The sequence below is a fragment of the Cyprinodon tularosa genome, unplaced genomic scaffold, assembly GCF_016077235.1.
Source record: "Cyprinodon tularosa strain WSP-4 unplaced genomic scaffold, ASM1607723v1 ctg193, whole genome shotgun sequence".
In the NCBI taxonomy this organism is placed as follows: Eukaryota; Metazoa; Chordata; class Actinopteri; order Cyprinodontiformes; family Cyprinodontidae; genus Cyprinodon; species Cyprinodon tularosa.
In genome coordinates this window covers 437578-450589 of record NW_024038694.1, presented here as the reverse complement: position 1 = coordinate 450589, position 13012 = coordinate 437578, and the positions used below count along the sequence as shown (strand labels likewise).

At 38.6% G+C, this 13012-nt stretch overlaps 1 protein-coding gene across 2 annotated transcripts; it reads right to left on the bottom strand.

Annotated features, from left to right (window-relative positions):
- Window positions 1–2913: 2913 nt before the first annotated feature.
- LOC119782421 (E3 ubiquitin-protein ligase RNF128-like) lies at window positions 2914–5645 on the bottom strand. Of its 2 annotated transcripts, XM_038283384.1 has the most exons (2): window positions 4213–5645; window positions 2914–4170 (listed from the first exon to the last, which is right to left on the bottom strand). In XM_038283384.1, exons 1-2 carry the CDS (start codon window positions 5271–5273, stop codon window positions 4092–4094), a joined length of 1140 nt encoding a protein of 379 aa, XP_038139312.1. In that variant the 5' UTR covers window positions 5274–5645; the 3' UTR covers window positions 2914–4091. The 2 variants fall into 2 exon arrangements, with proteins under 2 accessions (XP_038139312.1, XP_038139311.1); XM_038283383.1 differs by having other exon boundaries at window positions 2914–5644.
- Between the last annotated feature and the right edge of the window lie 7367 nt (window positions 5646–13012).

Genomic DNA, 13012 nt, shown 5'->3' with positions numbered 1-13012 from the left:
AAGCTACCAGTTTCCCTCCAGGACAAAACTGTTTTTTCTGCATCTGTAGATGGCTTTTTAAAAGTATGCATTGATGATGCAAGCAGCAAAGCTAGAGTTTGCCTAACAACATGAGTAAAAGGATTGCATGGCAGATTTTGTTAATTTATTTACACACCTTTGCACTTCATTACTCAGCTAATGAAACAGAAGGTTGTTCAGCAGAAACAGGAGCTTGTGATCCATCAATATATCCTTGCAGCATACGAATGTCTTTTAGTTTGTAAATCACTGATTGCATGACAAAAAATGCATTCATTTACATCTTACTGCACCTTTATAATCTAGTTCCTCTGTCTCATTTAGATAATTACTGAAACAGCCTGAGACACGAGACGCTGAGGCAAGATCTAGTGTAACTTAATTAGGAATACTGTCGTTTTGCTCTGCACAAGCAGTACAGCAGGAAGAGAGACTGCATGCAAATATGGAAAGAACCTGTGTGTGTGTTTACAGAGAGAAAACAGAGGAGGCCTATAAACTAATTTAGGATTCACAGAAGAATGATAAAGACCATAACAGATCAATTGAACTACAAATACAATTAAGGTTTATTTCTATTGCAGATTTGTTTAACGATTCCCTGCTATAAGAAAAAAAAGCCACAGCAGAAATGTGACAATTTTCCACTAGGTGGTGCAGTAGGACTGCAATGCTTACATTCACACAGGAGGCCTGCAATCCTAATTTAAACCAATGACTTTGTGTCTATTTAGACATAAACAATGCTCTCCTTTCTGTATATGTCATTCAACCACTCGCCACCATTCAAGTTTATTTGTTGACAGTTTAAACATCTCATGTGTTGTCCAAGAGGAGATAAGCGACAGTGAATTCAAGTATTTTTGGCCCTTATCAGAAACTGAAGGTCAAGTTAGGAATTAAGGCACAGTAACCAGCCAGTGTGCAATTAAATGAAAACCTTCTGACTCAATTTTCTCCTTAACAACTCCAATAAATCAGAGGAGTGACGTTGCTGAGCAGAGCATGCCTCTAAACTTTGAGCTTGCCACTTGTTTCCAGCTGAGCCAGTTAGTTCAGTATTGATTCTCTGTCTTGATGTTTTGCCACTATAACCATCTGACCTCAGAGCACAGAAATTAAATTCAGTACATCCAACCATCTAACAGAGAGAAAGAATGCCGTGAGAGGTGAGACCCACATCTGTGCTTCAGACTGTAGTCTTGTCTCAGGGAACATCTTGGTCTGTTTTCTAGCTACTGCAGCACCTCTCACTCAGTGTTTTTCCTGCCCTTGTACAGGTAGGCCTGCTGCTGGAACAAATCAGCATCTGAGTTTTAATAAAATGCTCCGAGGCACATAATGTACTATTTAAAACTGAAACTGCGCATGCAAAGCTGTGACAGGATTTCTTAGAAGAAAGCCACTGGAAGATCACATTACAGCTAATTTTCCTAGACCTACTCTGATCAGGAATCGGCAGGTTAAAGACAAACCTTTTTTATCTTATCTAAAGGAATCCAATAAAAAAATAAATAAATAAAAATCTCTCAATTTTCAGTTTATGAACCAACAATCAACAGTAGGTACTTATTTTTATTATTTTTTTGGCAAATGAAGGGATACATTTTGACAAAGAGATAATCTAATTATTAATTTCTTTTTTTGTTGGATTCAAAACTCTAAATTTTTCAAAGACGTTACAGAACATCATCTTCTTATCTGTAAATTATAGTCCTGTTTTGGAAAACCAAAAACTGATTATAGCCAGGAAAAATGTTATCAGTTCACCTCTAATCTTTATGATTCTTTATCTTTCCCCAATAAAACTTTACCCTCATCTCTTCTCCTAATAACAACACCCAGAAATGTGTAAATATACCTATATATATACCTTTATTTTTACACTACATCGTCAGGGACGAATGGTAATGGGAACAAGAGTTTTCCAAAGGTTCCTAGCTCCACACTGAATGTGTAAAAACTGCCACTGAGGGAATGTACATGCAGTCTTAGCTGTATATAGTACAGTACAAAGGATTTGCTGCATATTTGTATCTATGGGTGTCACTGTTATATGGTTCTTTTAAGACAAACTTTATTATATTCTTTTAAAATAGTCGACAAGTTTATGAAGATCATTCTGCATATATATTTAGATTTTAAAGTACTATTCTTAAGTCTGGTAATGATCACGTTTTTTGTGTTGTTTATGAAGTGGAGGCCAAAAGAGGAAACATGGTAAATAACTGTCAAGAGCACGTGAACTGAATTTGAGAGTCACGCTCTTGCAAACTCGATCTGAAGAGCTGACACACCTTTTGATAGATAAGTCATCATTCAGTAGATCGTCTCCTGTGTGTTCCATTTTTTGGAGTAAAAAGAAGCAGCCTTTGACTAAATAAATGTTTTGCAAAACCAAACAAAAACCCTGGAGAATTGTTATTGAAGGCCAGATTAAAAGAGTACATCTTAATATGTCTACCTGAAAACAAACTATGAAGAAATAGGAAATTACTCAAGAGTTTTGCAAATGTATCTATAAAAGAAAATGCTCAGAGAGAACACATGACTTATCCTGATGTTGAATAAATTATTGTCAGAGGATTTTTTTAACAAGAGGCTTAACTGTGGGTGTACCCCGGAGCGCATGGAAATATTCAGAACATTCAGTCTCTGCAGCTGCACATCTCTACCTGTTTGGTCAGGCCCCTTACTTATAAGATGTGATGATTATCCAGCTCACCCTCATGATATCTGCTCCAAAATTGGGAGGGGTAATTACTGTAGCACCACCCTTCAAAGGTTCGGCACAAAACGCACTAAATAAGTAGAGACTTAACCACACACACCTTTCTAATGCACACGGCACATTCTTCCATTTTTTTTACAGATTCAAGCAAACATCTGTTGTTTAGAGTTAGCCTCATTTTGAGGGATTTATTGATTCTAATTAACATCAATGTGATTTAATACAGAAGTTGCATTTGTTTTGACATTTCAATTAAAGACTCCCGGAATCTATAAAACATCCATGGAAATAAATCAGCATTGGTAAAGGGACAGTAAGTACCGTTTTGAGCACATCCTTAAAGGTTAAGGAAAAAAAACAACTGTTATCTAAAGCGAGACTTGACTAATGCTGGAATTTTAAAAATATATATCTTCTAAGTTAAACATAAAGCAGCTCAGTCAGAGGTAGACCAGAAAAACCAAATAAATTGACAAAAACAAGGAAGACAAAGAATTTGTGCTTTGAAATCGGTTCTTTAGCTGTGGAAGATTGTTCAAACCCTTTTTCATCATCTTATATTAACAAAAACTTTATAAATTATAAACAGGTCTAGATATATATAATTTAAAAGACAGGAATGTTTTATTTCCCCACTATCCAAGAAAAATATTTTTTAAGCTCATCTAAAGTCTCAATGACATACATTCATTTCACTGCCCAATAAGGCATAAGCCAGTTCCAACAAGAATGTTTCAAAAGCTGCACAGTACTTCAGGGGATTTTGGTTTGTCATAGTAGTGCAATGTGAGCTTTCCTGCTGATCCAGTCAAGGGTGTGGTCATGCTGGCATGCATGTAAAACAAAAACAGCAGCTCAGCTTGAACGAAAATGGAAAAATCCAATCCAGTTTAAACACAGAAAGAAAGTGAAATAGCCAAAAGTATTTTGATGAACAGACATTTTTTTGCTCATAAGGAAGAGACGCAAGAAAGTGACAAAATCTACAGTAAAAAATTTGGCCCCAACAGTGTACAGATTTTTAACTCCCTTCCTGCCCTCTGTGTCCATAAACATGGTGCCTATGCAAAACAGAGAAGAGAACCTGATGTCATCTTGCAGCTTGTTTGTTTTCAATCATTTAAAGACACATCTGTGAAAACACGTGTAATTAATGCTTTATTACCAAGAAAATAAAATGACTGCAACCTAATTAAAACAGTTTTCTCTTAACTGATTCTAAGTTGGTTTTTAAATATGTCTGGATTGGAAGATGATTTCTCTGATTGGACCCTTGATTCAACTGTCCTGGTTCAGTGTAAAGGGTTATTATTGTTCATTGTTTTGTTCCTGCTGCAGTTCATTCTCTAGCAGCCTCGGAGTGTTCCTCAAAGGCCCTGTTGTCATAGAGATGCTGCTGTTGCTCTGGTTCGAAGGTCCTGTTGTCATAGAGATGCTTCTGTTGCTCTGGTTCGAAGGTCCTGTTGTCATAGAAATGCTGCTGTTGCTCTGGTTCAGGGCTCCTGGGCTCATTCAGCGGGACTTCATACAGTGTGTCTCCTCCTGCCACTGTGATCACAGTGACCTCTGGGGGAGAACTTCTGGACATGCTTACTTTGACCTCTTCCTCGACTCCCAGGGTCTTCAGGATGTCACACTTGCACATGGGGCAGGTCCTCCTCTCCAGCAGCCAGGGTTCAATGCAGGTTTTGTGGAAGATGTGCTCACAGGTTAGCACCGTCACCACCTCGCCCACCTTGTAGGATTCGATACAAACTGCGCACACTGAGTCAGAGGTAGTGAGCTCATCCCCTCGTTTCAGTGTGCGAACCTGAAGGCGCCCAATGGCCTTTTTGGCCTCATTTTTCAGCCTTTTCTCAGCACGCTTGTGCCTGTTCATGTTGTACAGACGGTTTGCAGAGATGAACACAAAGTAGGCAATGGAGGCAGCTGTCACGATGAAGAAGGCAAGAGAAAGGAAGTAGAGCCAGTACGTGTCCATCCAGGGCCCGTGAGCAGTGCCTACATCTATCACCATATGGACAACTGTCCCATTTTTCACTGACCTGGCGATCTCTGAGCCCTGAATGTTGCCGATCATGATGGCGACAATTTCGGCTGCATCTGGGTGAGACATATGAGTGGTGCCATTTCCACTGCCCTCCACATTGTACACCACCACTGCGTCTGCTCCTTGGTTCTTGGCAGCATTGATTTTTTCGCTGAAGGTACAGTTGCCTCTTTTCACCAGCGCTATCCATGACTGGGAGCTGTTCCGGCTGTAGGTGACATCTCGGCCACAGCCTGTGGGATCTCCTTTTGGAAGAACCACAAAGCCTGCAGCTCGTATCAGAGGAGAGTTACGGCCATAAACCCCACACTCACAGTACTTTGGCATGGTCTCATTGTTGCTGGAGGAATAGCTTGTCTCAATCAAGGATGTCCAAAACATAAAAGCAGCAGAACGGGGAACAAGCCCCGACAAACACAGCAAAATTAGCAGCAGCGGCTGTTGAGTCTTCTCACCCATGGTAAGTCTCATCTGTAAATAACAGGAAGTAGTCTGTCAGCAGTGGAAATCTTCTTTAAAACTCCTTTTAATAGTCCTGGTTCCTGTTTGACTTCAAGTCACAGCACTCTGGAGGCAGGTATAGTTTCAGCCAACCTGCTGTCTCCGGTAATATGATCCTCTGGTAACATAACACAAGCTCTGCGTCAGCCACTCACCTCTTGTTATCTTCCTGAACCTTGAACAGTGAGCAATCCACACAGAGGGAAGGGTGGTGCTATTCAACAAGTAGAAAAAAACAGTCAGCACTGAGCTGTCGGTGAAGAGAACGATGTTCTAGAAGAAAAGGTGTGATAAGAATGACGATAAGACAAAATTCATAATCAGTAACTCGGGGCAATACACTGAGACTAATAAAACCTCCTAACTTGCTTTTGTAAGAGTGAGCAATGCAACTCTACCCGTTTTTCTTGCCTGGCCTGTTTCCTTCCCCTTTTTCTCCGTACTCATTGTTATGTAAAGCAAACTGACAAGTAAAGCAACTATTTACCTCAGGGAGACAAATAAAGCCCCCCCTCCCCTTCGATTAGGGTTTTATTTAAACTCCTTGTTATTTAAATTCATACAGTTTCAGATCTCGGACACTGAAACACATAGAGACTCAACACAGAGGCGATAACTGATATGGAGCTGGGCTTTGTAAAGTTTCCATTGTATCGTCTTACACTCAAGTGAAAGCACACAAACAGGGTAGAGACACACGCGGAGGCTTACAGTGACAGATGAGATGGAGAGGATTCCTGCAAAGCTGATATTGTACCTCAGTCCACCGACAAGCACACAATCCACAGAATAAAGCAGGTCTTAGTAACTTGCCCTTAGTTAAGCATGATGAACAAATGAAAAAAAAGTCCCAAATCTATTGTATTCAGCTTAGAGCCCTTGATAACAGAAACGATGCTGATGCTATGACCCTCACATTCCTAAAATATTGACCAATCAGAGATTAGGTTACAGCGTACAGTGAATTCAGTGTAATTCACCATGTTTTTTTTTTGTCTTTTTTTCTGGAACGTGTTTGTCTTGTGTCGATTTAAATGACACCTTTTTCGATTACCCTTGGACTTTCGGCTGAAATACCGCGATCCACTGGGTTTTTTAATGGTCTGAAGTGGGGCAATTAACTCTTTCATAAGACAAGGGTTATGGCATACACTAATAACACTTTAGCTGATAAGGATCCATGACATAAGAGTGGTTTCGATGTCCAAATATTAAAGCCACTTCAGTTAGTGCCACACATTGCAAATAGATCCAGGCAAGAAAAGCAGACATTTATAAAGATAGCAGAAATTCCTCAGGGTAAAATATATAAATGTAGGAAAGTAGCTGACTTTCAGGGAGGAAATACTAGGAATGGAAATTTTATCCTTTTAAGGCATTTTGTTGGTTTAAAGAATGTCCATACACAGAAACCAAATCCAAAACTAGATATCACACCAACAGACCACTGCTTAAACTGACCCATATTCTAAGCCAAAACCAACGCAAAGGCAAGTGGATAAAAATCTTATAGTTAAACGATTTGATATTAAAAAAAAGGCTCTCAAAAGTCTACATTCCCCTGTTAAAGAAGTAGATTTTTTTGTAATGAAGGAATGTGCAATTACATTAGATGATATTAAATCTTTTTCTACCTTTGATGACATCTAAAGAATTCAACAGATGGACAAATTTTTTTTCCATATAATACAACAGTTCAGCATGGAACACATGTTTTAACCTTCCATAACATTGTTACATAAGATTGCAAACTCTGAGTCAAATCAACTTGTTAAAGCAGGAATCTCTTCAGCAAACCATAATAAATGTGTGGTCAATATTATCTAAAATTTTTAGTTGTAAGTATTTCCACTGCAAGAACATTTTGTTTGCAGGGCTATTCCTTGGTGCAAATGCACATAAAATGAATAAAATGTCACAGATAGAACACAAGAACTTTGGTTCCTATAGGCTCTTTAGTGCTAGACCTACTACTTGTTTTGTGGTGGCAATTTAGCTAAAGCAGGGATCACCATGGCTACCCCTAGCCAATCATTGGCCACCCCTGTGACCACTCTTAACCAGGTTAATGGGCTCTATGCACAGCTCCACTACTTCCTGAATTTAAGGTAGTTCCTTTGTTTCCTGTCTTTCATTACTGGACGAACTGATTAATCCAGGTGTGTCTGGCCAGTTACTTAGGTCATACACACCTGGATTAATCAGTGCATCCAATCATGAAAGACAGGAAACAAAGGAGCTGCCTTAAATTCAGGAAGTAGTGGAGCTGTGCATAGAGCCTATTGTTGTTCCCATGAGGACATAATTTACCAGGTCCGGACCAAGCACTTCCGATCTCAAACAGAGGGTGGCAGCAGTGATACTCTCAAGAGGACTGTCCTCACTAATTGGACATTGGACATAGACAGCACAGGTGTATAAATATTGTTCAGTGTTCTTGGCAAGGGCTTGATTAAAGTCTGGTTTGTCTTTACTGATTTATTTTCAATATGCAGATGTGCTGGAATGGATCAAAAGGCACAAACTGTCTGTGCACAGCAGGCAGGGTGAAAAAGCTGGACCTCTACACAGAAATGTGTAAGAAATATTTCATAATTTAAAGCAGCAAAACATTCAGGAAAAATACTTGAAAAACTGTTTTGTTTCATTTTGTCTTCTAAGAAACAAATAAACATTTTAAGTATGGACTAAGAGAAAAATAACTGTTCCACAAAATAAGAGATAAGATATATAAATAAATTTTAAAAAAAATTATAAAACTAACTTAAAGTATGATGCATGACTGATTTTACCCATCACTATCAGAAGAGCTCAAAGCAACAAATGTTATGCTGGCAGAAATAATGTCTTATAGAGAAAACCAAATCTAATATCTCTGCACTGGAAAAACACGCTGATTTTTCTCCTTCACCAGTCTCATCTTTCTCTCTTAAACTCTTAGCTCTTCTCATCTTCATTACTAATCTCATCTTCATTACTAATGCTTCACCGCTAATCATTTACATTTATACAAATTTCTTTCCACTGTTGCACCGGCAGAGGCCTCCTTCACCTGTGATGCTCCTGGTCTGTCCTTCATTCTTTCTTCTTCAGATCTCACAACCTTTTCTTATTTCTCTTCACTTATTTTTTGCCAGAAAAATTAGAAGCGCCAAGCAATTTTTTAGATGTTCTCCCCCTTTTATTTTATTTTATTTATTTATATATATATTTTTTTCCTACTTGCTTTGATTCTGTTTTATCTTCCTGTATTTTAATCATGTAAAGCACTTTGCATTGTCTTTGTACTGAATTGTGCTATACAAATAAATTTGCCTTGCCTTGCCTTGCCCTACAGATACTTTTGAAAATAGGGCTGTTGTAGACACTGGCTGCCCTCAGCGAGCTGAGCACCCCACAGCTACTACACTGGCGCTCTCGAAGCAACCGGAAAATGCATATCCCCACCAAATGTTTGAAGAGATTGGTGGTATTCTGTATTATCTAATGCAAATATTAGTACATTGGCCTTTTCTTTGCTAGTTTTTCATTTTATACCAGTCAGTGAATTGTAGGTCACTACCTAACCATTTATTTGCTTTCACAGGATGATTCATACTCTCCATCTTCTGGCATGCTAAAAATCAATAAATGCCCTGCACAAATGCATTCTTCTACGAGCTCTGTCCCAATCCGATTCTAGTTATTTCCTAGTTTCCCCTTCCGACAAAGGTTTTCCTTGTCTTTTTTTTTTTTTTTTTGTCTTTCTTTTTTCATACACCTCCAAAAATCCAAAGCAACTTCTCTGTAATCACCTGTGGGTAGTTCAGCGCAATGCTTTTGGTTACTGGCGCTAATAGCCTTACATTGGGCTGCCGTAAAAATGTTCGCCTTAGGGGAGAGCGGGGACTGTTCCAACATGTTGCAGCTGCAACATTGATTTAACCATTAAGCATTCAGCTAGACTACTCAGTCGCACCGCTGTCTTTCTGGAAGACAGCAGCCACATTCCATAATACCTTCAGAAAATCAAGGTTTAAATTATGATTAATGATTACTTTTTTTGTGATCAAATCCACAAAAGTTGCGATCCACATGGTCTGTATGCGGAACTTAACAGTTATATGGCTTGAATCAGAAATTTCTCAGCTTCTAACATTCAGAGGCATTTTGGGCCAAAATGAATGTGTTAAAAAGATGGTAATTAGGGCAAAGCTGTGTTGCAACTGTCCCTACGTTGTGATGAAACCGACCACAATGGTGAAGATATGACAGATGAATACCGGTAAAAGTCTTGCAATATCCGGGACCGGGTCACAGGGGAAGCAGTCGCAGCATAGACTCCCAGACTTCCTTCTTCGTAGACACCAGCACTGCAGAAGGGGGAAAACTGAGGCGCTCCCAGGCCAGCCGAGGGACAAAGTCCCTCCAGAGTGTCCTGGACTGTCCCCTGGACCTCTTTACAGAGGGACGTCCCTGGAACACCTCCTGAGTGAGGCATCCAGCGAGCATCCGAAAAGAATGTCTGAGCAACCTCAGTTGGCTCCTCTCTATGTGGAGGAGAAGCAGGCCTACTCCGGGCCTCTTCTGAATGACCAAGCTCCCAACCCTATCTCTAAGGAAGAGCCCAGTCACCCTGTGTAGAAAGCTAATTTCTTCTGCTTGTACTCAGGGTCTCATTCTTTCAGTCACGATTCCGATTTCATGAGCATAGGTGAGGGTTGGAACCTATACTGTCAGGTAAATCGAGAGCTTTGCCTCTTTTACTCAGCTCTGTTTTTTCTATGACAGACCAGAGCAGTGCCTGCATTATAGCGGCAGCAGCACCAATCCCTCTATTGATCCTCCGCTCCATTCTCCGTTCACTCAAACCATGGGCTCGGTCTTGGAGAAGCTCATTCTCCTCCCAGCTTTTAACTCAACTGCGAGCCGCCCAATGCATGCTGTAGGTCTTAGCAGGAGGGAGCCAGCAGAACCACGTGATCCGCAATAAGCAGGGACTAGAGCCGCTGGTCCCCGAACCAGACCCCCTTGGCTGCACCTCGAAATCCTTTCCATAAAGGTCATGAAAAGGACCGCTGACAGAGGGCAGCTCTGTCAGAGTCCAACATGCACTGGGAACAAGTCAGAATAAAAGTCAGATGCACTTTTTAATGTGATGGCATCTAATGGTCTTGTAATACAAATACTGATCCAATAGACATTACTCAGTTAAATAAGTGAATAATGTAAAAAAAATTGTGTAATTAAAGTTGTTTTTTTTATATTTTAATAAATGGGTATTTTAAGTATCCCTTTAAGTATCCGTTTGGCCAATTCTGTTCAACCCTGTAACTTACTTTAAATCAAGCTTCTAAATATTGCAGTTGCACAGTCGTTATGGGGCCATTTGTAGTTAGTAGTTTGGGCATAATTTTGGTCCATCTTGTATTCCAATAATTCAGTTCCATTTGTTTGCAGTATTTGATGTATACATGGACCTATAATCTGACCTATGTTTCACTCTGCCGCTGGTGGTGATAGGGAGAGGAAATCTATAAAGGTGTTAAGGTGAGAGGGCAGCGTGTTGAGAGCTGCAAGGTTTTCTGCATCCAGCTTTCTCTGTTCTCTCCACATGTTGAAGTTCCATCTATTTTGCATGCTGCCATAGATTTTAGTTTTCTAAAACCAGCCAGCAGGGGGCGATGGCAGACCATTCAATCACCTCATAGACCCTTAGGATTACCATCACAGAGACTAAATAGAAGTTATAAACTAGTGCTGCTTCAAATTTCTCCTAGTTTAACCTGCGATGTGTCAGTTTTAGAATTGAAAAAAAAAAAAATTATTACTACCAAACAACCTAGACAAATATGAAGCCAGAAATTATTTACCACATTCACAGAGGTCAGAGAAGCAGCTCTTATTTAGCAGAAATAGGCAGCCATTTTTAGTTTTATTCTATGTTGTAGGTGATATAAAACTATATTATTTTATATGTATTTTGATTAATTAATGTTATATTTGTAGTACGCACACTGCTTTGGGGGAAAAATTATTTTAGTATTAAAATATTATTGTTATAAGTATTTTATAGGAGGAAGCTGGGGGGAAAGGCTCAACAGAAATGGAGCTTATATCACATTAAAAGCATATATCCCTTTTATTTGATATCACATATGAAATTAAAAGTCATATGCATATATCAAAGCATATCACATTAATATATCACATGCATGTGAGCATATATCACATTATATATCACATTGATCACACAAACCGGACATTTTAACAGGGGTACGTAGACTCACTGTAAATAAAGGAAGCTAAAAAAAATTTGATTTGCTTTAAAAAAAAAAGAAAGAAAGAAAAGTGTATTTCAATAGATTACAGGCGGTAGTTGCACTACATACAATAATAAAAAACCAAATAAGAGTCAGCAAAACCCAAACCAGTATAACACCACTAAGGGGCGCCATTGTTTCCAACGTTTATAAATACGAGGAAAGGAACAACAGTAATGTTTGGAAACATTGTTACCCCATTATAAATAAAAGGGGATGTGAGGGAAATAACATGTGACAAGGATGCTAAATATAGTCCATTTCTTACCCTTTTTTTATTTATTTATTTATTATTTTTTATCTTTTTGCTGTTTCCATGCTCATGCAGTGTTAACTTCATGTAATCTTCAGAGTAGCTGAAGATAACAAACAAGCAGAGGAACTCACCGACCGGCTGCATGAATGGACTCAGTCCCTCTTTCGCTGGATATCACCTGTGGTCTGAACGTGGAGCTCAGAAGAGCCAGCTGCTCTAATTAGGGTGACCTGAGACATGTCCGAACAAGTCCATTAGAATCACCCCCCTCTACTGACACAGCCATTCATGGGGAATTATAGGATTGAATAAGAAATATAAGAAAGGTTTATTTTATTATCAGTAAGGTAGTGTTGTATGGGAAACCAACTCTGCCATATTTAAAAATAATAGAGAATACAATAAACAAACAAATAAATGTAGGTAGAAATGAAATTATACAGTGTGACATAAATGTACATATCTCTTTTAATTAGCTTCTTTATTTATTCGCCTTTGTAATAATTATCATATTTATTTAGAAGTTGACCCTCTAAGACACACCCCTTGCTCATTCGCACAATGATGCAGAAATGCATACAGAAATGGAAAAACGACAGGCAGAAACAAATCGCATTTAAGAAATATATAGGGTAAAAAATACAAAGGGAGAATAAAACAGATAAAAATATATCATGCACATAAATAAATACTTTAAAAAAAATAAGTACAAAATAAAGTTGAAGATTAAAATGGACAATAAATAAATTAGGTAATTATTACAAAGGCGACTAAATAAAGAAGCTAATTAAAAGAGATTCATACATTTATGTCTTGCTGTATGATTTCATTTCTACCTACATTAATTAGTTTATTGTATTTTGGAGGGCAATTAATTGTATGCTTATTTATTTATTGAGCATTTATTTATTTCTGTCTTTATTTTTAAATATGGCAGAGTTGGTCCTCCATAGTTTTGTAGGACGTCACCTCTACATGCCAAAATAAATTTCCTTCCTGAAGATATAAGGGCCGTAAATAAGTATTCATCCTCACTTTTATGGATTTATGCCACTGGATAAAGGTGAAATTATTATGGTTGGGAGCGTTTCTCCCAAAGTCTCAGCTCTAAGCTTTTCATTGTAATTTTGTCACCACTGAAAAAATAACAA

What these genes read in the sequence shown, in the direction of transcription:
- LOC119782421 (XM_038283383.1), bottom strand. Translation starts at nt 5,273, where the DNA reads ATGAGACTTACCATGGGTGAGAAGACTCAACAGCCGCTGCTGCTAATT.